The following is a 20,454-nucleotide window of genomic DNA, read 5'->3' on the forward strand; positions in this document are numbered from 1 at the left end:
TCCTTTGAACCAGGAGGCCTGCCACGCTTCAGGGTTGGAGCAGGTGATTGACTAGTCGCTAGTGTACCTTGTGGTGTGGGAGGTACAGTCGCCCTACCCTAGATGGTCCAGCCTTCCACGATAGTGTTACGGCATACGTTAAGTAAAATCATCAAGCTTGCTTTAAGCAATGCTTTGAAGATCTAGAATATGTCACACTTCAATTTTAAGCTGAAGGGTGTGGGGATCTAAATGAGACATAGTGGGAGTATTCCATGACAATTCACGATGTTCTACATGAACATTAGTGATGTTATCTCCCCCTAACGACAGGAAGACTGTCTCATCGAAGTGACAATCTGCAAAACATGCGGTAAAGAGATCTCTTGTCAAGGGCTCTAAGTAGCGAATAATGGATGGTGAATCATAACCCATATAGATTATCATTTTTCTCTAAGGACCTATTTTGGTACGTAATGGCACGCTATTGGCACATAGGCTGCACACCCAAACACATATAAATGTGAGATGTTAGGCTCATATCTAATAACCAACTGTAATGGTACATAAGGTTGGGTAATTGTGGGCCTTAGGGGACCAACATAGCTACGTACAATTTTGCACGACCCCAGGAAGATACCAGCAAATTGGTTCGCATAACCAAAGTTCAAGCTATCGTTTGAAAACGCTTTATGAAAGCTTCTACCAGGCCGTTTTGGGTGTGAACATGGGGTATAGGATGTTCAACTTCAATCCTACCAGACATGCAATAATCGTCAAAGGTATGTGATGTAAACTCTCCAGCATTATCCAGACGAATTCACTTGATCGGATAATCTGGATAGTGATCCCTAAGCTTAATAATTTGTCCTAGGAGTTTCACAAATGCAGCATTGCGTATGGACAATAAATTGACATGTGACCATCGCGTCGATGCATCAACTAACACCATTAAGTATCTAAATGGTCCACATGTTAGTTGGATAGGTCCACAAATATCCCCTTTAATCCTCTGAAGAAACTTAAGGGGGTTGTGAATAATCTTTGTAAGTGAGGGTTAAATGTTCAACTTCCTCAGGGAACATGCTTTGCAAAGCAGATGGTCGAGCTAAGATTTCAAGTGATGCCCATATGATGCTTTGAGGATACAGCGCATCATATCTCGTCTGGGGTGTCCCATTCGATCATGCCAAAGCAGCAAAGTGGTCTGGAATTCGGCTATAGGGCCAGCCGCGTAATGGGTCTTAATAGCGCGAATGGTTGTTATGTACAATCCACTCGGGAGACGTTCCAGCTTCTCGTGAATACGCTTCTGGCCATATTCGTAAGAAGTGATACAAAGAAATTCAGAACCATTCTATTCAATGGTTCCAACATGATATTGATTATCTCGAATATCTCTAAAAATTAGTAACGTTCTTCCGGGATGTGGAAAATAGATTGCCTCTTTAATGGTTAATTTAGTACCATTGGACAACATTATATGAGCCTTCCCATATCCTTCTATCAGGTTGGATGGGTCTGATAGGGTTGTCAGAAGTGCATTTTTAGGTACGAAGTTAGTAAAATAGTGTTTCTCACAATATGGTGAGCGTGGTGGCACTATCAGCCAGACAACTAAATTCCCCACTAGTCATACCTAGAAATAAATTAATTGAATCGGTTACAGGCATAAATATAATTCCATTCATTTAATTAATCAATTCAAGAAATATTTTCCATTAAATAATTATCCATAATTCAAAACAAACCAAAACCAAACAAATAATTCCAAGGACTTAGAAAAATTGTTCGAAAATTAAACCATAAACCTAAAAATTTAGGGGGGGGGGGGGTTCGGCCACTCCTAGTGGGTTCGGCCACTAAGGGTATAAAACACCCTAACATGTCTTAGAAAAATAAAACTTTATTCTTCCATAGGAGCGAATGCCTCCTGAAAATCTGAAACCTTCAGAGTTGTAGTAATATCTTTAGGAAGTTCTACAAGCGTAAAGTTAAACTTATGACGGGAATGATACTTGGCAATAGTCTCGGGCTAGCTCGGCATACGTGTGACCAATGATCATTTGATCCACAGCGATAACACATGTCTAGTTCAGTGGAAGCCAATTGAATGGTAGCCTTTCCCTTGTTTTTGAAGTTTGAGGCCTTAAGGGCAAAGGGTTGGCACTTCTGGGTCAAATTTCCTCCCTTGGATGGCCTCTTTTTTGTTGACCTTGGGCCCATGGTGGGCCTTGCCGCCATTTTCCACTGCCACGACGAGATTTTCGTCGATTGTGGCTGTTAGAATTGGTCGCATGGGTTTTAGACGCAGCGTTCGAACCAGTAGGTCGAGCTTGATGATTCTTTATCAAAAGTTGGTTCTGCTTTTCAGTGATAAGTAAAATAGCTATCAAATCTGAAAATTTGGTGACTTCTGTACCCTAGATTGTTGTTGCAGGACAATATTGGTGGCATTGAAAGTCAAGTAGGTCTTCTCCATGACTTAAGTAGTGCTCAGATTCTACAAATTTTAGAGTTGTATTCATTTATAGACTTAAAGCCTTGCAAGTGTAGATGCTGCTAGTCGTGTCTTACTTCAGGCAAGTAAATGTCTTTCTAGTGATCAAAGCGATCGGCCAGAGCGAGCTAGAGGGTACGTGGATCCTCATCTGTGAAGTACTCAGTCTGCAGTGCATCATGGATGTGTCTGTAGATGAAAATCATAGCATTAGCTTTCTGAGCTTCGTCGATGGGTGCATTGTCGATTGGTTCCTCGATAGTAGCTCTAAGACTCTTTGCAGTAAGATGGAGCACATCGTGAACCCACTTTAGGTAGTTTCTTCCAGAGACTTCCAGAGCGATGAAATCAAGCTTGTTCAAGTTCGACATGTCCTTAAAACAGAGGATACAACAAAACATGGTTAGTCATATGGAAAGCCATAAACATACATCATATAACATTCAGGTTCTATAGACATGTATTGGTTTTATATGGTAAGTTTTGAATGAAAACTTCAGGTTTCAAAGGCACTAAATTTGAAACTACAGGTTCGATTTAGTTATGAACATTCAGTTCATATATAAGGGTACCTACAAGAACACAAAATACAATATACAATAAAGTGTAGTGGATTTGTGGATTGTTTCAGGAACCTAAGTGTGAGTACTTCGGGACTACGAAAGAAAGTCAACCGTTCAAAGAAATGAAATAATTTATTGAATCGTTAATTGCCAAAAAGTGAGCTTCAGGCCAATAATTTTGGATTAATTGTTAGATTAGTGGACTACTGGCCACTTTAATTAATTTAATAGATCGGGACCATTATGTGTCGATCGTAGAAGCAAAAATAATTATAACATTCGAGTTTAAATTATAAAGAATGCCAAAAGATAGCATTAGATTTGAAAATCCATAGCCCAATTGCGATGGGTATGGGTGTCGTGAGTAAGGCAAAGCCCTAAAAGGGCATATGGGCCTCAAGTGTCTGTGGAGCAGCCCAAACATGGTTGCAGGCAAAGTGTCTGGGAAGCCCAGCAGCAAAGCTGGCGATGTGGGCTGAGACTAGTTCACGGGGCAAGGCTAGCTTGCGGGTGGTGCAAGGAAGCCTAGCCAAAGTTGGGTTTTAGGTCATTGGGCCGTAAGGACAAGCCCAGCTGTATGAGCTAGCTTATGGAGTCGTGAGCCGTGGCAAAGGCAAAGCCCAACAAGCTTCTGGCATACTGGAGTGGGCCGAGGCTTCAAGCCTGATTAAGGACAAGCCCAGCATAGCTTCGGGTTATTCTTGATTGGGCTTGGTTATAGATTGGGGCTTCAGGCTCGTATGCAATTCAACCCAGGCTAAAGCCTAGTTGTGGGTTAATGGTAGCAAGCCCAAAGGATTGTTGTGCTTGGTCCAGGGTGTCGAAAACAACATTGTTCCCCACGTGGCTAGGCTGCAGGCCAACGCAGTGGTGCCACGATGGTGCCACGGTGGTGCGGCAGCGGTGCTGCATAATCCCTTCTTTTTTTCTTTTTTTTTTTTTATAATTCTAGGGTTAAAAACCCTAATTGCTTCTAAATTAATTTCAATACTTTGACTCACAAATTCCACATAGCATAAATGCGTAACGCATGAACAAGTATATATATTGACAAAATATATGAACATATACAATATATATAATTGGAAGGAAAATATAAATATAAGGGGTTCATGCATCATGGGGAATGTTTTCATGCTTCAAGGTTTTTTTAAATATCTTAATTTATTTTAGAAGAACCTGATTGGTAGAAAATAATTAAAAGCCTTTGATGTTGTAGAAGTAAGCCTCCTCCACGATCTTTCAGTTCCTTAGCTTCTAGCAAGAGCATGCTGATAACTTGTTGTAGGTCTATTTGACTGAACTGTAAAAAGGACAGAAAGGGAGAGAGGCCGGCGGCAACAGAGAGAAAAGAGAGAGATGTAATTCTGAGGTGTGTGTTGTATCACAACCTTATGCCTTTATTTATAGTAGTAGGGAAGGTTAAATACTTATCCTATTATGATTACAACTCTATAGGAATTAAACTACTAAATGGAATATATACAAAATACTCATAGATACACTAGAATTTACACAACCATATTTTTAATCTAATAGGACTGCAACAGATATATATTAATTATGTTTTTTCTTTGTTAATATGTTTGGTACTAGATAGTTGGTTCTCATCAATTAAAAAAAATCGATCTGATACTCAAATTATAAAAATCGAGAAAAGTTGCAAATAGAAAAAGAACTGTGGAAAGCAGAAACCTTTATGGCATGTGTTTGTCTGCGACGGGAGTTTTTGTCATTTCCATGATTTCAAACCCTACCTGGTTTTGTTTGATTCTTCTGTTTTCCTGTTTCTTCTCTCCTAAATGTTTTCACCTTTCAGTGGTGAGCTGTTGAGGTTTCATTGATATTTGACTAGACTCACAAGTGCCAAAACAAGATGGACAAAAGTCCATAGAAAAATCCGTTTGGGGTTTAGTTTTTAGGGTTTCAGAGAGAATTACCTAAAAATCAAACCAAACAGAGAGAATTTATTTTCTTAGAGTTTATGAATAACCGAGATTGAATAAAAAAAAATTTAAACAATTATAAAAAAACTAAATTTAACCGCTAAAATACATGTATTACTGACGCCACACTGAATAGTTTAGTTAGTTCTATTTATAGGGTGAGTTTCACCTCCTTAGGAGGGAGTGGACTGGACTGGACTACAGTCCCATGTTTGATAGGTGATGGGACTAAGTTAAATGGGACTAAAGGGGACTCGTGTGGACTAGAGGCCTCCTTAAAGGTTCTTAGCGAGGCACTCCCCAAACCATGGGACTTGCTAAGACCAGCTTCTTCCTCCTCCCTGAGAGCCCTTCTGTGAGTTCTGGGCTTCTTCCTCCTCCCTGCGAGGGTTCTTCCACCACCAAAAAATGGCCAAATTTGTTCTATCACAAACTACAGCAAGCACATAACAAATGCAAAAATTCAATCTTTTCTCAGTTTTCCTACCAACCAAACAAAATTAAACCCAAAGCCACATGAAATGAAAGAAATTAACCTCCAGAACTCCTCGACGGTAATGAAGGTGTAGATCGGGCCGATGGAGCTGCCCCAATCCTCCTGCTTGGACTTGGCGGACTTTGCGGCAGGGCTATTGAACCAGAAGGTCCAGGAGTGCTCCAGGGCGTGAGACTGAGGCGCAATTCCCTTCGAAGGCTTCGACGACGCCGAGTCTTGGTTGCCGACGATCTCTCCTTCTTCGGGCTCGTCGTCATCCTCCTTCGGCTTAGCGTTCGCCTTGGTCTTTAGAGGAATCACAACAGCAAAGAAAAGGAAAGGGAAAAAAAAAAGAGAACAAAAGGGGGTGTGATGAATGACGCTGTTTTGAGGGAGGAGAGAGTGGAAAGGAAAAGAAAAAGACGAAGAGAGGGAGAGGGTCGGAGCAAAATTAGGAAGAAATGAAGATGGGTGGTTTCAGAATGAAAAAGCAAATAGACAGTGGAAGTAATAAAATATTACTAAATATGTATTAAATAATATAAAATATTAATAAAATATAAATAAAAAATATAATATTAGAATTTGTTGTTATCCTGTTGTTTAGTCCGACACTGCATCAAACGTTTCACTAAGACAGTCCAGCTTAGTCTAGTCTAACCCAGTCCAACTTAGTCCTTAAAGCTAGTCCAGTCCGAGATAGTCCGGTGCAACAAACGCACCCTTATATTACTAGTGACGCGATGGCCCCACATGTTGAACATCTATTGAATTGTTAGTGTAATTTTGAACATGTGGTATACATTCATTAGACTGATGACACTATTAGTGCTGTGTATTGGTTGGAAGAGAGAATTTCTCCTTAAAAAAAGACATTAATTAGCTGTGCAAAGGTAAAAACAAAATGAAAATGAAATTACCAACAGCTTATGCAGGAATTGCAGGCCTGCCTTCCTTTTTCTACTTTCCTATTGAACATGTCACATTGTCACGGGAGCTTACACCTATACAGCATGGCCCTTCCTTTCCTGTTGCTGATTCAAAATAATGCAAACAATGCAGTTATGCAAGGGGCAAAGTCTTACCTGTTTGCCCCATCTCCGAAAGCATTTTCACTTTTTTGGTGAATTTGAGTCTAGTAGTGGACTTGTGGAAGTTACTATTTACATACATAATAAATTATTTTGGCTTTTCTTTCAACACTTTTCACCCATTGTTAAGAGTAACTGCTATGACAATTATTATTCACTAATTATTTAACGGATGAGATTAATTTAGAATAGCTAGGTTGTTATCGTTATGCTACTCTCCATCCATCGTGAATAGGAACTTCCATGGATCAAGACTTGGGTCTAGAATCGGCATGGCTACCGCCAAGACTCCATGAGCCATGGCTTGAAGAAACGGGTGTAGGTGAATGTTGGATTGGATTTGGGATCTAGCCATGGCAAAGAACTATGGGTGAACTTGCTCTTTAGTCTTATGAGGGAGAAGTTTTCATAAAAGGTTATAATGAAAGTATGGCTTTATTATAAGCGGGATGTGCTGTTGCACACTGGTGAACCTCACCGTTAACAAACTCAAAAGCCCAAGAAATGAAACCGCCATTTCAATCCTTTAAATCACTCAATTCAATTCATAAAAAATTAATATCAAACTCACCATCCATCTTATAATAAAGCCAGTGGATGGTGATTTTGTATATGCCGCCAGGCAGAGGGAATCCCGTCTCGCTTTTGGATGCTGCCCTGTGTAGTGTCTTCTCTAATGGGAAGTCCAGCTTAAATTTCTGGGTTCCGAAATGAGGTAGAAGAAGATAGTCACCACCACTCAGTGGGTAATACTATGTTGGAAAATACTAGAGATTTTAATTTGTGGTGGATATACATTTTCAGTCAATCATCAACAACTGTGTCTGGAAGTCTATGGCAACTGGATCTTGGACAAAGTGTATGGGTTGAGATATAAGGGCTTGATGGACTTGGGTTTATAGTGTTCTTTCATGATCCCACTTTGCATGAACTTGTATCCCTATTAATGCATCAACCTTATATAGGAATTGGAAACGTGGGTTTCCTAAGTGAGAAGTCAACTTGTGTGGATGGTGAGTTTTTTTTTTTTTTTTTTTTTTTGACCTCACGCCGTGGTTTCAAGAGTAACACTCATCTCGGCCATTGTGGTACAGGATCACTTGCCTGTGGATGGTGAGTTTGATATTAATTTTTTATGAATTGAAATGGCGGTTTCATTCATCCCGCTTATAATGGCAGTTTCAATCCATTGTGGTAACATTCATAAAAAATTAATATCAAACTCACCATCCACATGCAAGTGATCCTGTACGACAATGGCCGAGATGAGTGTTACCCTTGAAATCACGGCGTAAGGTCAAAAAAAAAAAACTCACCATCCACAGAAGTTGACTTCTCACTTAAACCTACGTTTCCAATTCCTATAAAAGGTTGATGCATTAATAGGGATACAAGTTCAAGCAAAGTGGGATCATGAAAGAACACTAAACCCAAGTCCATCAAGCCCTTATATCTCAAACCATACACTTTGTCCAAGATCCAGTTGCCATAGACTTCCATACACAGTTGTTGTTGATTGACTGAAAATGTATATCCACCACAAATTAAAATCTCTAGTATTTTCCAACATAGTATTACCCACTGAGTGGTGACTATCTTCTTCTACCTCATTTCGGAACCCAGAAATTTAAGCTGGACTTCCCATTAGAGAAGACACTACACAGGGCAGCATCCAAAAGCGTCCAAAAGCGAGACGGGATTCCCTCTGCCTGGCGGCATATACAAAATCATTCACCTATTTTTATTTACTACATACAGTTTCACAAAGTTACAATAGCATCGGGAAAACGATTTACACAACGCTGTGACGTGGCCCTCGTTCAGTCTTTCCATCCGATAGACGATCATGAATAGACAATTCTCATATGTAGTGGTTTGAATCCCTAAATAGCTACATCAAACTTGACTAGGTATTTGTCTATTCATTTGCCTAGTTCAATGACTTGATCTCGTCGTAGGATACGGAAGCAGTCTAACCTAATTTAAGGGTTAGATGCAGTCATAAAATAAAATGAAAAAAACTACTATACTACTGAACCGTTGGTCTGTTTTTGGTATGTTTCAAAAGCGAGGCATAATAGTGAAACATGTACTTTCTGACATCATGTGTTGACCCAGAACAGAGGCATAGTACTATAAAACCTATATATTTGTCCATCTAACAAGAAATAAATGTGCAATTGAATTATTAGTTGTTAAATCATCCCTACAGAAACTAGGTATCTACCATCTGTTAAAATTATATATACTAAAGCGCTATGGCAAAAAAACATTGTTCATAAGCACAGTGTAAAGATGGAAATGCTCCTTCTTTTTGTAGCTCTTATTGCCCACTTAATTTGACAAGATAGTAAAATTCCGATAATACCCCTGTCTCTTCATCCACACGTTGGGATGCTTTTTTTACAGACTAGGATTCTCTCCTCTTCTCTTTCCATCATCTTTCCATCCCCTCCTCTCATATTCTCTATTTTGTCTTTCTCTTTCCATAAAAAAAAATTAATATAAGATATTGATATGGTTTAACCATGACCGTTCAAATAGGAGGGGAGGGAAGGGGAGGAAAAAAAAAGGGTGAGAATCCTACTCCTTTTTTTACACCCTTTCATCCACATGCTTTACAGTTCCCAAGTCTGGATGCTGCCACACCCTTTGATCCACACATACCTCTTCTTTTCGCGTCATTTCGTTGCCTCCTCTCCACCACTTCTCGCTCTGCTACAAATTGATGCCAAAAACTCAAAAGAACGAACGGATAAAAATGTTGAACTGTTCTCTGGATAAAAATTGCTCTGGGCATCCAGTTCTCTCACGTGGCTCCCGTTCCTGACACCTTCAGAATTCTCCACCAAATGGGTGTTGTTTTGATGTTCAGAGGCCAAATGCTCGTCGTCAAGATGAGAATTTTTCCTCTAAGTTACACAAAATTTCGCTGGTTCTTTGTTGTTTCATTCATCTGTGAGCATGTTTGAGAATTGAAGTGAATTGTGAATCTTGGTTCGTTATCTTTGCTTGAAATTTTAGTAAACTTTGTGTAATTTTGGGAGTTGAAATGGATTCTGGAATTGGGTAATGATTGTACATATTGTATTATTAGTGAAAAAAAAATCATTTTCATATCCTTCAAATAAGGTTAATACAATTGCATTGAATGATTTCCTTCGTATATTGGCTTCTACAGGTTGAAAAAGTTACCTGAGAGAGATTTTGGCATAGGTGTGTGTAAGAGGATGGAGTACTTCATCCCCGAGGCAAGTCCTTTTACACAAATTTGTGTGAAATACATAGTTGTATACGGAGTTTTTTTGTAAACGAAGCTAAAAGTACAACTGTCTTTTTGTACTTTTTATTTTTAAATGTGATTTAAGTCCTATGATGGGAGTGAAGGTCTGAAATTGCTGAAAATATACATAGCTACATCTATTTATTTTGATTTAATATTAAGTAATTTTATATCTACTCTTAAACCTTTTAAGGGTATATAATCTGCTTGAATTGCTTAATTTGTTAGTTCAAAGTTCCAAATCCATTCATTTGCAACAAGCAACCAAAATATTCACAGAAAGCAAAAGGAAAAAGTATTGGTTGATGATGTAATTCAAGGCCCAGTTTAACTGTTATTCCTGATTCCAAATTATGAAACTAATACAAATGATTATACATCAGAATGAAATTAATTAATTGCAAACCATTCATTAGTTCATACCAAATCACATAGGCATATCCCATTTTTGTTGATCATTGCAAATTTCGAACTACGAAAATTCAAAGTAATAAGCAAAAAGAACTCACAATGAGAAGCACAAAGACACAAACAACAATTGATACCTGATACATCTCAAAATTTGAAAAATCAGACAAAAACATTTTCATTCCTTTGTGGATGATAAAATATCATGTGATTCAGTTGCTTTCATTTATTTTTGAATAATTTAGAAATGAGTGTGTTAAATTTTGGTTACGGTTTCAAACCCTAGAGGAGTGCGGGCTTCTTTGCTAGTATTCCCTAAAGCCAAATCTTCCCTCATTTATCTACACGCTTCGTCTCTTCTAACTATAATAGGATGAACGAAATCTTTGGAAGCTAAAACCAACTCCACTAGAAAGATAGCTGCAGGTCCTTTCAGCAAACAAAACAACTACCAATTCATGGTTCGATACTAATGTGTTATGCAATACAGTGAGGGTACGGTATTTTGAATATAGAGTCAAGTGGAAGAAAAACAAATGGCTTTCCATCTTTCTATTACTTTCAATTGCATGTCAGATTACTCAGTTACACATTTTATTTTAGTATACTGTAAACTGGAAAACAAAAGTCATGTTGAACCAATAGCTCCGACAAAGGTGGAAATACTAATTAACGAATGTTGACACAACCTTAAAGCTCGAAAAGAACAGCAGAGTCACGTTTCAAATGATTTAGTCGAACATTCCCTATAATGTACTCAGGCAACTCTGCTTGCTCCTTTGCCTCTATCAAAATTGCAAGGTTAACCACTATGCTCATGACGTATCCGAGGACAAGTCCAATGAAACTCGCCACGGATGATGATCCAATATCTACATCAATCTCTAGGAAATTGTCTTGCCTGAGATATTTGCAGGATACAGCTTCCCCAGTAAGCAACCTTTTGTTCCAAGCTTGACCATCCAATATCCTTCAGCAATACTTGGAATTAACTTTAAACTCCCATCCACAAACTTTAAAAAAAAAAACAGAATTTGGATTCGGTGGTCTGTCAGCGGCATAGTAAAATACCAAACTATAATTTGGTTTAGATGGAACCTGGAGATTAAAGACTAGTACAAATGGAAGCTTCTTTCCGCCTTGTGGCCGGACAAGGCACCTGGGATACAGTGCGAATCTATCTATGCTTTTATTAACTTCGAACCAATCTACGGCTATGTGTTGAATTATGGCCAAATGACAAAACAACTTTCGGCTAAATAAAATAAACAAAATGAGGTAGACAACATTATTATGTTTGTTGAAAAGATAAAAAGGGTTATGTTTGTAGAAAAAAAGGTAAAGGCTAGCAAGTAGCCTTATTATTGGTTTTGTTTTTGGGTGCTTTATGATGAATGAAGGTGTGCAGCCGAATGTGAGAGAAGGAGGACAGCACCACTTGTTTTAGTAGCCCATCTTTGAGAGAGCAAGGCAGCTACATAGTAGCAGAAAAATAGAGAGCACATATTGGTTTTTTCAGTAGCTCCATTTTGGAGAGAAGAAGAAAGTGTGCCCTCTCATTGTCTAGTTCTCACTCCATCGAAGTGTTATTTGTTGTAATAGCTTTGAGCTTTGTATAGAGAAGAAATTATTCATTATATTTCTCTCTATTTGTTTCTTTGGTGTGAGAGAGCTATTTGATGTATTGGGTTTTTGGGTTGTGAGATTGCCAACACTTTGTAAACTCCCATTTGGTTGATAGTGGATTATTGGGTGAGCTCCTACTTCTCCAAGGACGTACTTCAGTTACACTGACTGTTGAGGAACCTCTTTAAAATCTTGGTGTCTTTTATATTTTGTTCTTGCATTTCATCTTAATATATTTCCTGTGGGTTAGCTTGAGTTGGTTCCAATTGGTTTGGTGCTATCCTAGCACAACACTACGAGCTTGCGAAGGGAATCTCCTCTCATTACCTTAGAATTGTCCTCGAGGTAGTTCTTCCTCTGATCATAACTCCCTTACCACTTGGAGAGATGTCCAACAGTTCGTTACGGCATCATCTTTCCCTTTGGTCAAGGAACCATGGAACTAGCTTGGATCAATAATGATTGCAGCCACTTCGGAATCCAATTTTTTATTAGCATCTGCAGCTTGAGCTCGCTTCAAAGCTAAGCTAGTGATGGCCCACGCAACATTCCTCAGTCTCACCTTTGCTTCATTATTATCAAGTTCATCACTGTCACTCTCTTCATTAAAAGATGAAGAGCCTGCAGAAGTTGCATAACAACGCATAAGGTACACTTTTCGAACTTCGAGAAGTGATTTTTCTCCCATTTCCACCAGCCCACAGAACGCATCTCCACCGTTTGTGTCACAAGACATCGTGGAGTATTTGAACCCATGGATGTTTTCAGATCTCTAATCTCCCAACTAGATGGATTTATTTTTGTATGATGATATCCAGATTTCTGAGGCTTTTTCTTATGGACGGCCGGAAATTGCAAGATGGTGTACGTTCCATCTTGTCAGGGGAACAATCGCCTAGAGAAGAGAAAATCATTCTTGGAATGCCACCGAGAAAGATACATAGGATCAAAAGTCGCATGGACAACATCATGGTATCCATCATTAGAATCTAACAGCTCTAAGTTAGATGTCAGCATATCCCACTCATATCTCTGATGTCGGTCGAGGTTTAAAATCACTTCAAAAGCAGTATCTGCACTTGCTTCAATAACGCCAACAGAGTTGACAATAACGCCTTTTCCCATCTGCGTTAGCAACATCTTGAAATATTCGAACACCATTGACTGTTCACAGACATTTCCATACATACGCCTCAACTGCATCTTCAAAACCTGTTTGAAAGTACCCCTCTGTGCTAACATCCGCACCCAATCAGGAGGATTGACGCAAGAGCGTCTCTGGGCCTTGCACAATTTTTATAAGCCCTTTCAATCCACGTGCATAGTGCATACTCTAGGTCGATGACCTTCAAGATCTATCTCCTCTTCCGTGTTCAGTTTGTTTCTTGCGCTAGCCCCTCTTCAAGGCTTATACTCAGCGTGTTGCTTGGCTTGGTCAAATACCTCCATCCATAATTGTGCTTCTCCCGCCTGTCGCACAAGCAAGTTCTCCCTTTTTGGCTTCATCCAAATCATTGTAAACCTTAGAACATAGATATCCCCACCCTTACCCCCCCATGATTAACCTTTCGACGCCCCAGCTCCTCCACCATCGGAGTAGGCCCAACAGCAACCCTCCGAACGGGTCTAATGCCGGGGTTCTCATGGGGATCCCGCTTATACATCTCGACGTACTTTCCCCGGAGAAAAAGAAACTGGAGGTGACAATATTCATGCCCTATCTTATTCGTACTCAGATGATACACCCACCCAAAATACTCAAACATCCCTCCTCCTCCAACTCCACTTCTGGAGCTGGAGCTGTGCCGCTCACTCCCTACCTTATTAAACGGCCATCCGTCCATCTGCAAAAGCTAAATTTTCTCGTTCAGGTATTTGCAGCTAAATAATCGTAAACCGCAAAATTAAGTAGCAAAATTTAAGAAAATAAAATCTAAATTTTCTGAGCAACCAAACACAAATACAAAGTAGCAGCGATCAACGGACTCTAAAATAAACGAGATAATCCTAATTTGTAGGCAATCCAAACTGCTTCCTAAGAATAGGAGTTCCACTACTTATTTGCAGATAATTAAACATCAATAATTAATAAAATTATTTCCTAAAAGATGTTCCGATCGCTGCACCAATCAAATGCTGAAGCTTTTGTCCTCTTCCTCGCCATGCCTTCAGGGCCGAGTCCACAGCCTCCGCCCCGGTCCGGCCTCCGAGTTGGCGTCGCCGGTTCTCCAAGTTCTCGGCTCGCTCGCCGGATTGACTCGGCAGAACTGCCCTGCCTCGGCTCGCCGAGCTTTTTTTTGTTCGAACTCCGGCGACGCGTCTGACCAAGTGAGGGAAGTTGAGTTCAAGGCGGCAGGGAACGAGGCCGACTCCAAGTCCTCCTCTGCCATTGTGTCCACGAATCCCCGGCCCAAAGATTATCTTACGGTTAGTGGGCTCTGAGACTTTCGTTTTACTTGTTCTGTTTGGATTCCGAGAAAATGTTGTAGTGTGTGAGAAAATGTTCGAACTTGTTTTTCTTATCAATTTGTGAGGCAGGTTCTAGCTTTGCCATTGCGGCATAGACCGCTGTTTCCGGGGTTTAACTTGCCAATTTATGTGAAGGTACATGAGATTATTGATTACTATGCAAATCAAATTTCATTTCGGTCCACACTTTAGTAAACAACGTGTTGTTTTTAATGTAGGATCCCAAATTGTTAGCAGCATTACAAGAAAACCGAAAGCGGCGAGCTCCATATGCCGGTGCTTTCCTTCTCAAGCTTGAGCCGGGGACCGATCCCAGTTTGGTATCAGGTTCCGAGACAGATAAAAACATACATGAATTGAAAGGGAAGGAGTTGTTTAGTCGACTACATGAAGTCGGGACGCTTGCACAGGTATCCGATGCACAGATATTGATCGATTAGAACTTCCTTTCAGTTTTTGATGTTGTAGTTGCTTGTATCTTCGTACATCAGATTTCAAGCATCCAAGGAGATCAAGTAGTCCTTATTGGCCATAGCCGGCTTCGAATTACAGAGATGGTGAGTGGATGCCTCAAAATTTTTGTACAATAACACATAATTCCAATGTAGTATCGTATTTTATTTTATTTTTGAGATAAATATTGTTAAAAGGAATGTTACGGTTTCCGTACAGGTTGATGAAGAACCCCTGACTGTAAAAGTTGACCATCTGAAGGCATGTTTATTTTATTTAATCACGTATCATATATTAATTGTAGGAGGTTCCACATATATGATAGATTTTGTTTCTTTTTTCCTTCTTTCTTTTTCTGACTGAGCTATATATTTCAGGATAAACGATATAACAAAGATGATCATGTCATAGATGCAACATCGTTTGAGCTTACATCATGTTTTATAGATCATGTCATGACTTGTTCAGATTGGTTAGATCATGTTAAGACATACACTCAGGTTTGTTTCTTTCGTTTTTATAATGTTTGGATTTGTCGAAGGTTTTTCTTCTTGTGCGCTTATTTGCTTCGTTACCAGTTTTTTTTTCTGCAACTTCTGAAGAATTTGTTGGACCTTCTTCTTGGTTTTCCCCTTATTCATAAATGAGTTGATGAAGAAATTAATTTGTCGTTTATGGAAATGATTGACTTAGTGAGAAAAAGTGGTTTACATAAATATCTATGTGTGTTGATGTCTTACAATCATTTGGATTTAGAATTTGTTCATGTTAATTTTTTTATTGGAATTTTTCAGGATATACGTGATCTTAATATTCCAAGGTTTGCAGATTTTGGAGCTGCAATATCTGGTGCAAACAAATTGCAAAGTCAAGAAGTGCTTGAAGAGCTAGATGTGAGTATCACTTAATTTAAATACGGTATGGTGGATAGTAATTAGAGAGCTCATTCTTTACGTTGCTTATTTTTAAAAATAATTCATTTCAACGATCAAGTGTTGTGGAAAATGTAAATCTTCACGTCCAGCCTTTTCGTGCAAGTTGCTTATATTCCGAAAGGCTATATAACACTTCTGTTATCGCTCAGGTGCATAAACGTTTAAAGCTCACTTTAGAACTGGTGAAGAAAGACATAGAAAACAGCAAGATTCAGGTATGGAATGCTGATTTTCCATTTCTTGTTTTACGAACTCTATTATCCGTCATAGTTTGATTGGGTTTTGTACCTTCATTTATGGGGTTATTCTTAGGAGTCTATTGAAGAAGCAATTGAAGAGAACAACTCGTTGGATGAGCATCTTAAAGCCATCAAAAAAGCAATCAAAGAGAATAACTTGTTGAGTGAGCAGCTTAAAGACATCAAAAGGGTATTTTTCTCCACCATTATGAGATATTTTTCTCCACCATTTTGTAAGTTTTTCGTGCACTTTCAGTACGGATTCTCCACTGACTATAAGTTAATGGATAAGTTTTCACTTTGTGGTGGATCTTGTATCAGTTTCTTTATCCCAACCCTGGGCCTTTATGTAATTTATTTTGTTTGACATAATGCAGGAACTGGGTTTAGAGACAGATGATAAAACAACACTTACCGGTTGGTTTCTTATCTTTTATTTTCAACTTTTCAATCTGTACACATCATGACTACGACCTGTGCGTTTTCTGCTCATTAGTTCTTATCTGAGTATGACGCTAAGCATTTCTGTGGAAACTTTAGGTATTCTAACTAAGTACTGATTTTTCATGTAAGCAAAGGTAATTGTTGCATCACTTTTCTGATCTTTTGATTGCAGATAAGTTTAGGGAGATGCTTGAACCAAACAGGGAAAACTGCCCACCTCATGTTTTGCAAGTTATAGAGGAAGAACTTACAAAACTGCACCAGTTGGAGGCCGGTTCAAGTGCATTTAATTTGGCACGTAATTACCTAGATTGGTTGACTTCAATTCCCTGGGGAAAATACAGGTTTTGCACTACTTAAAACCTTATTGGGGCAATATTTGGGATTCAAATATATTGAACACCTACGTCTATTCCTAGTGCAGTGATGAGAACTTTGATGTTCTTCGGGCACAAAAAATTCTCGATGAAGATCATTATGGACTAACTGATGTAAAGGAAAGGATTTTAGAATTTATTGCCGTTGGAAAACTCAGAGGAACCTCTCAAGGTTAGTATAGTTTTCAAGTTTTGTAATTGTCTATCTTGATTTGTTGGCATTGCCACACATCATGGAGTTCCCCTGTTTCTCAGACACTGATCTTGGCTCTTATTTTACATATGTTATTCTATGGTTTTAACCAATGCTGCAAAGTACTAGTTCTCATTACATGAGGATTACTGATATTTTGCGTATATATCGCAGGAAAAATCATCTGTCTCTCTGGCCCACCTGGAGTGGGCAAAACCAGCATTGGTCGTTCAATTGCACGTGCCCTGAACCGCAACTTCTTTCGGTTTTCTGTGGGAGGGTTATCTGATGTTGCTGAAATTAAGGTATTTGGGAAGAGCTCCTCAGTGTGAAATATTGATAAAGAGATGTGCGTCATGCAACTAATCTTATGACATTAAAATTTGACATGTACATCCAGGGGCATCGTCGAACCTACGTTGGTGGTATGCCAGGAAAGATGGTACAATGCCTTAAAAATGTGGGAACAGCTAACCCTTTAGTTTTGATAGATGAGATTGACAAGGTAATAAATGATTGGTCAGCTTGCTTCATATCGTATTTTAGACAAATCCTATTTCTAGGTCTCTTTCCCCTTGTAGTTCAGAGTGAGTAGTTATTTAAATTTCTTATTTATTATTAATTCTGAGTTTCATACTACTTTTAAGTTTTAATCTTCGAATTTGCGTTGTTTTGTTTCAGTTGGGAAGGGACCATGTTGGTGATCCGGCAAGTGCTTTGTTGGAGCTTCTTGATCCTGAGCAAAATGCTAATTTTCTAGACCATTATCTTGACGTTCCAATCGACCTATCAAAGGTTAGTACAGATATTTTTATTAATTAAGAGAAAAATACCAATTTCCAGTAATAAAATTACCGATTTCAAGCATTTGGTGTCTGTGTTTTGATTGTTAAAATTGGTATAAGCTTAACCTCACAGTATGTAGGATGCTTTAGGTTTCCAATTCTTTTACTGTCTATACTCAGTGCTAGATGAGTTTATGCATTATGTTTAGTACTTGGAAATCATATTTTTTGAAGTTTTTGCTGTAGGTTCTGTTTGTATGTACAGCCAATGTTGTAGAGATGATACCAAATCCTCTCTTGGATAGAATGGAGGTCATTTACATAACTGGATATATCACTGATGAGAAAATGCAAATTGCTAGAGACTATTTGGAGAAGACCACACGTGACGCATGTGGCATTCAACCCGAACAGGTACTTGTATCGGTCTCTATATGTGTTCCGACGTGTTTGTAGATTTTATCTGAATCATCGTTTATGTATGTTAAAATTATTATGCTCAGGTTGAAGTGACAGATACAGCTCTTCTTGCCCTTATTGAAAATTATTGCCGAGAAGCAGGTGTTAGGAACCTTGAAAAGCACATAGAAAAGATCTATCGCAAGGTTTGTAAACTATCTATATCTTGATCATCATTGCAAACTGCATCTTATCATACAATGAACCATGAATATCTACGTGTTTGAAATGTTTCCCCATAGTTCTCTTAGGTTCATGGAGCTTATTCTGAACAGAACAAATTTATGACGTTGTTGAGCCATCATATAATTCCTCGACCAATGGTATTACTTAAACCTTGTTAAGCTATCTTTTATAATGTGGCAGATAGCTCTCCAACTTGTCAGACAAGCAGCATCAGATGAACCAGTCGTTTCTGGTCAGATCCAATCTCCCCCAGACGGGCCTGCAGGTGTTGATGTTCAGATTGCAGATACTGATGAAACCCAAGCAGAAGCTGTTGATAAGTTGGATCATAGCGTGGTTGCTAGTAAGAACCAGATTGCAGCTGAGATGGTAGAGGGTAACAGTCATGAGCATAGTCCTGAAACCTCTGGAGAAGGAGTCGCGATTCAGACGGATCTACCAGATGAACCTGCAGTTGCAGATACTGATGAACCCCTGGATTCAAAGGTATGTAACAAGTTATAAATTCTGGGTAATGACTTGCTCTGCACAAGAAATGTTTTGAATGCAGTTGAATATGATTCCTGTTTGTTTCTCTGATATAAACTTATTGTGCAGTTAGCTATTTTTTTAGCGGTAGTTAGCAATCTCTATGACGAAGCTGAGAGAGTTTGGAAAATAATTATATGATTTAATTTTAAGAATAATACGTAGAGACTACCGATGATGTGCAAGTTCCACATAATACGAAATCTTTTTAAACTGCCTTTTGGTGCTCATCTCTTTCCTCTGGAGATACTTTCAGTTCAATAATTTCATGTCATCTATAATTATTGCTGTATTTACAGGATGCAAAAGAAACTGAGAGAATTCAGGAGGGTGAAACAACAAAAACAGTTGAGAAAGTTTTGGTTGACTCATCGAACTTGGACCATTTTGTTGGCAAACCTGTCTTCCATGCTGAACGAATCTATGATCAGACTCCGGTTGGAGTTGTTATGGGTCTTGCTTGGACTGCCATGGGTGGTTGTACGTTGTATATAGAGACCACTCAGATTGAGGAAGCAGAGGGGAAGGGATCCCTTCATGTCACTGGTCAACTTGGAGGTGTTATGAAAGAAAGTACCCAAATTGCACATACTGTTGCCAGAGCTATATTGCTCGACAAAGAGCCTGATAGCACTTTCTTTGCGAATTCCAAGCTTCATCTCCATGTTCCTGCAGGGGCCACGCCGAAGGATGGTCCTAGTGCTGGTTGCACCATGATCACGTCCATGCTCTCCGTTGCCATGAAGAAACCTATCAGGAGGGATCTGGCAATGACAGGAGAAGTAACGCTAACTGGGAGGATCCTCCCAATTGGCGGGGTATGTAAATCGACTCTTTCTTATGATTCAAGTTTCGGGATTTTCTTCTATTTTCTGTATGCTTCAGGGTGGCGTACTTTGGTTTCCGCATGATGAATTTTCAATCAACATGCTTGTCTTTTTGCAGTGTTTTGTGTTATTAAATTTTGTTATTGTAAACAATTTAGGTTAAGGAGAAAACGATAGCAGCAAGGAGAAGCGAAGTGAAGACCATCATACTCCCTGCATCAAACAGGAGGGATTTCGACAAGCTTGCCCCTAATATAAAACAAGGTCTTGATGTTCACTTTGTAGATCACTACAGTCAGATATTCAATTTGGCTTTCAGTGATGACCCGAAGTAGGAAAAAATTATCCTCTTAACATATGGTTACGCGTGTGGCAATTTACTCTTTTGTATTTTGGTTTATTGTTTAAAAAATTAAATTTACATGTGTAAAAGAAAAAAATGAAATTAAAAGTAGATATGTCAATAACTACTCCTGTACTGAGGTAGTTTTGTTTTGTATTTTTACAGTTTTTTCTCTTTTTAATTAAATTGCATTTTGTTTACAAATTAAAAAATAGAGGGGCATTTTAGGCATTTTGATAGCTTCATCTTTTTAGCCTTCTCTTTATAATTTTTATTCTTTTTTCCAATTTTGCCTTTACTTTTTTATGTTGACATGAGAAGGGTAAAATAGTAATTTTATACATT

At 38.8% G+C, this 20,454-nt stretch overlaps 1 protein-coding gene, 1 long non-coding RNA gene and 1 pseudogene across 2 annotated transcripts; 1 reads left to right on the forward strand and 2 right to left on the reverse strand.

Annotated features, from left to right (window-relative positions):
* Window positions 1-2,426: 2,426 nt before the first annotated feature.
* Window positions 2,427-5,959, reverse strand: LOC108173659 (uncharacterized). The gene is made up of 3 exons (XR_001790407.3): window positions 5,525-5,959; window positions 4,222-5,421; window positions 2,427-2,853 (listed from the first exon to the last, which is right to left on the reverse strand). It is a non-coding gene; the product is annotated as an uncharacterized lncRNA (long non-coding RNA).
* A 4,907-nt stretch (window positions 5,960-10,866) lies between these two features.
* Window positions 10,867-12,607, reverse strand: LOC103420547 (protein ENHANCED DISEASE RESISTANCE 2-like; annotated as a pseudogene).
* A 680-nt stretch (window positions 12,608-13,287) lies between these two features.
* LOC103420548 (lon protease homolog 1, mitochondrial-like) lies at window positions 13,288-20,265 on the forward strand. Its single transcript, XM_017328131.3, has 21 exons — window positions 13,288-13,742; window positions 14,044-14,298; window positions 14,410-14,475; window positions 14,559-14,750; window positions 14,832-14,897; window positions 15,013-15,054; window positions 15,171-15,293; window positions 15,588-15,686; window positions 15,878-15,943; window positions 16,041-16,157; window positions 16,345-16,384; window positions 16,584-16,755; window positions 16,836-16,960; window positions 17,156-17,286; window positions 17,382-17,486; window positions 17,663-17,776; window positions 18,013-18,180; window positions 18,270-18,371; window positions 18,592-18,897; window positions 19,239-19,757; window positions 19,925-20,265. Exons 1-21 carry the CDS (start codon window positions 13,428-13,430, stop codon window positions 20,099-20,101), a joined length of 3,300 nt encoding a protein of 1,099 aa, XP_017183620.2. The 5' UTR covers window positions 13,288-13,427; the 3' UTR covers window positions 20,102-20,265.
* The last annotated feature ends 189 nt before the right edge of the window (window positions 20,266-20,454 follow it).

This window comes from Malus domestica, chromosome 07 (assembly GCF_042453785.1).
Source record: "Malus domestica chromosome 07, GDT2T_hap1".
Lineage (NCBI taxonomy): Eukaryota > Viridiplantae > Streptophyta > Magnoliopsida > Rosales > Rosaceae > Malus > Malus domestica.

Excerpts from the sequence above, each read along its gene's own strand:
- LOC103420548 (XM_017328131.3), top strand. The coding sequence starts at position 13,428 with ATGATTAACCTTTCGACGCCCCAGCTCCTCCACCATCGGAGTAGGCCC. Across the intron at positions 18,181-18,269 it reads GTGGCATTCAACCCGAACAG|GTTGAAGTGACAGATACAGC; the intron begins GTACTTGTATCG and ends TATTATGCTCAG. Across the intron at positions 19,758-19,924 it reads GGATCCTCCCAATTGGCGGG|GTTAAGGAGAAAACGATAGC; the intron begins GTATGTAAATCG and ends TAAACAATTTAG.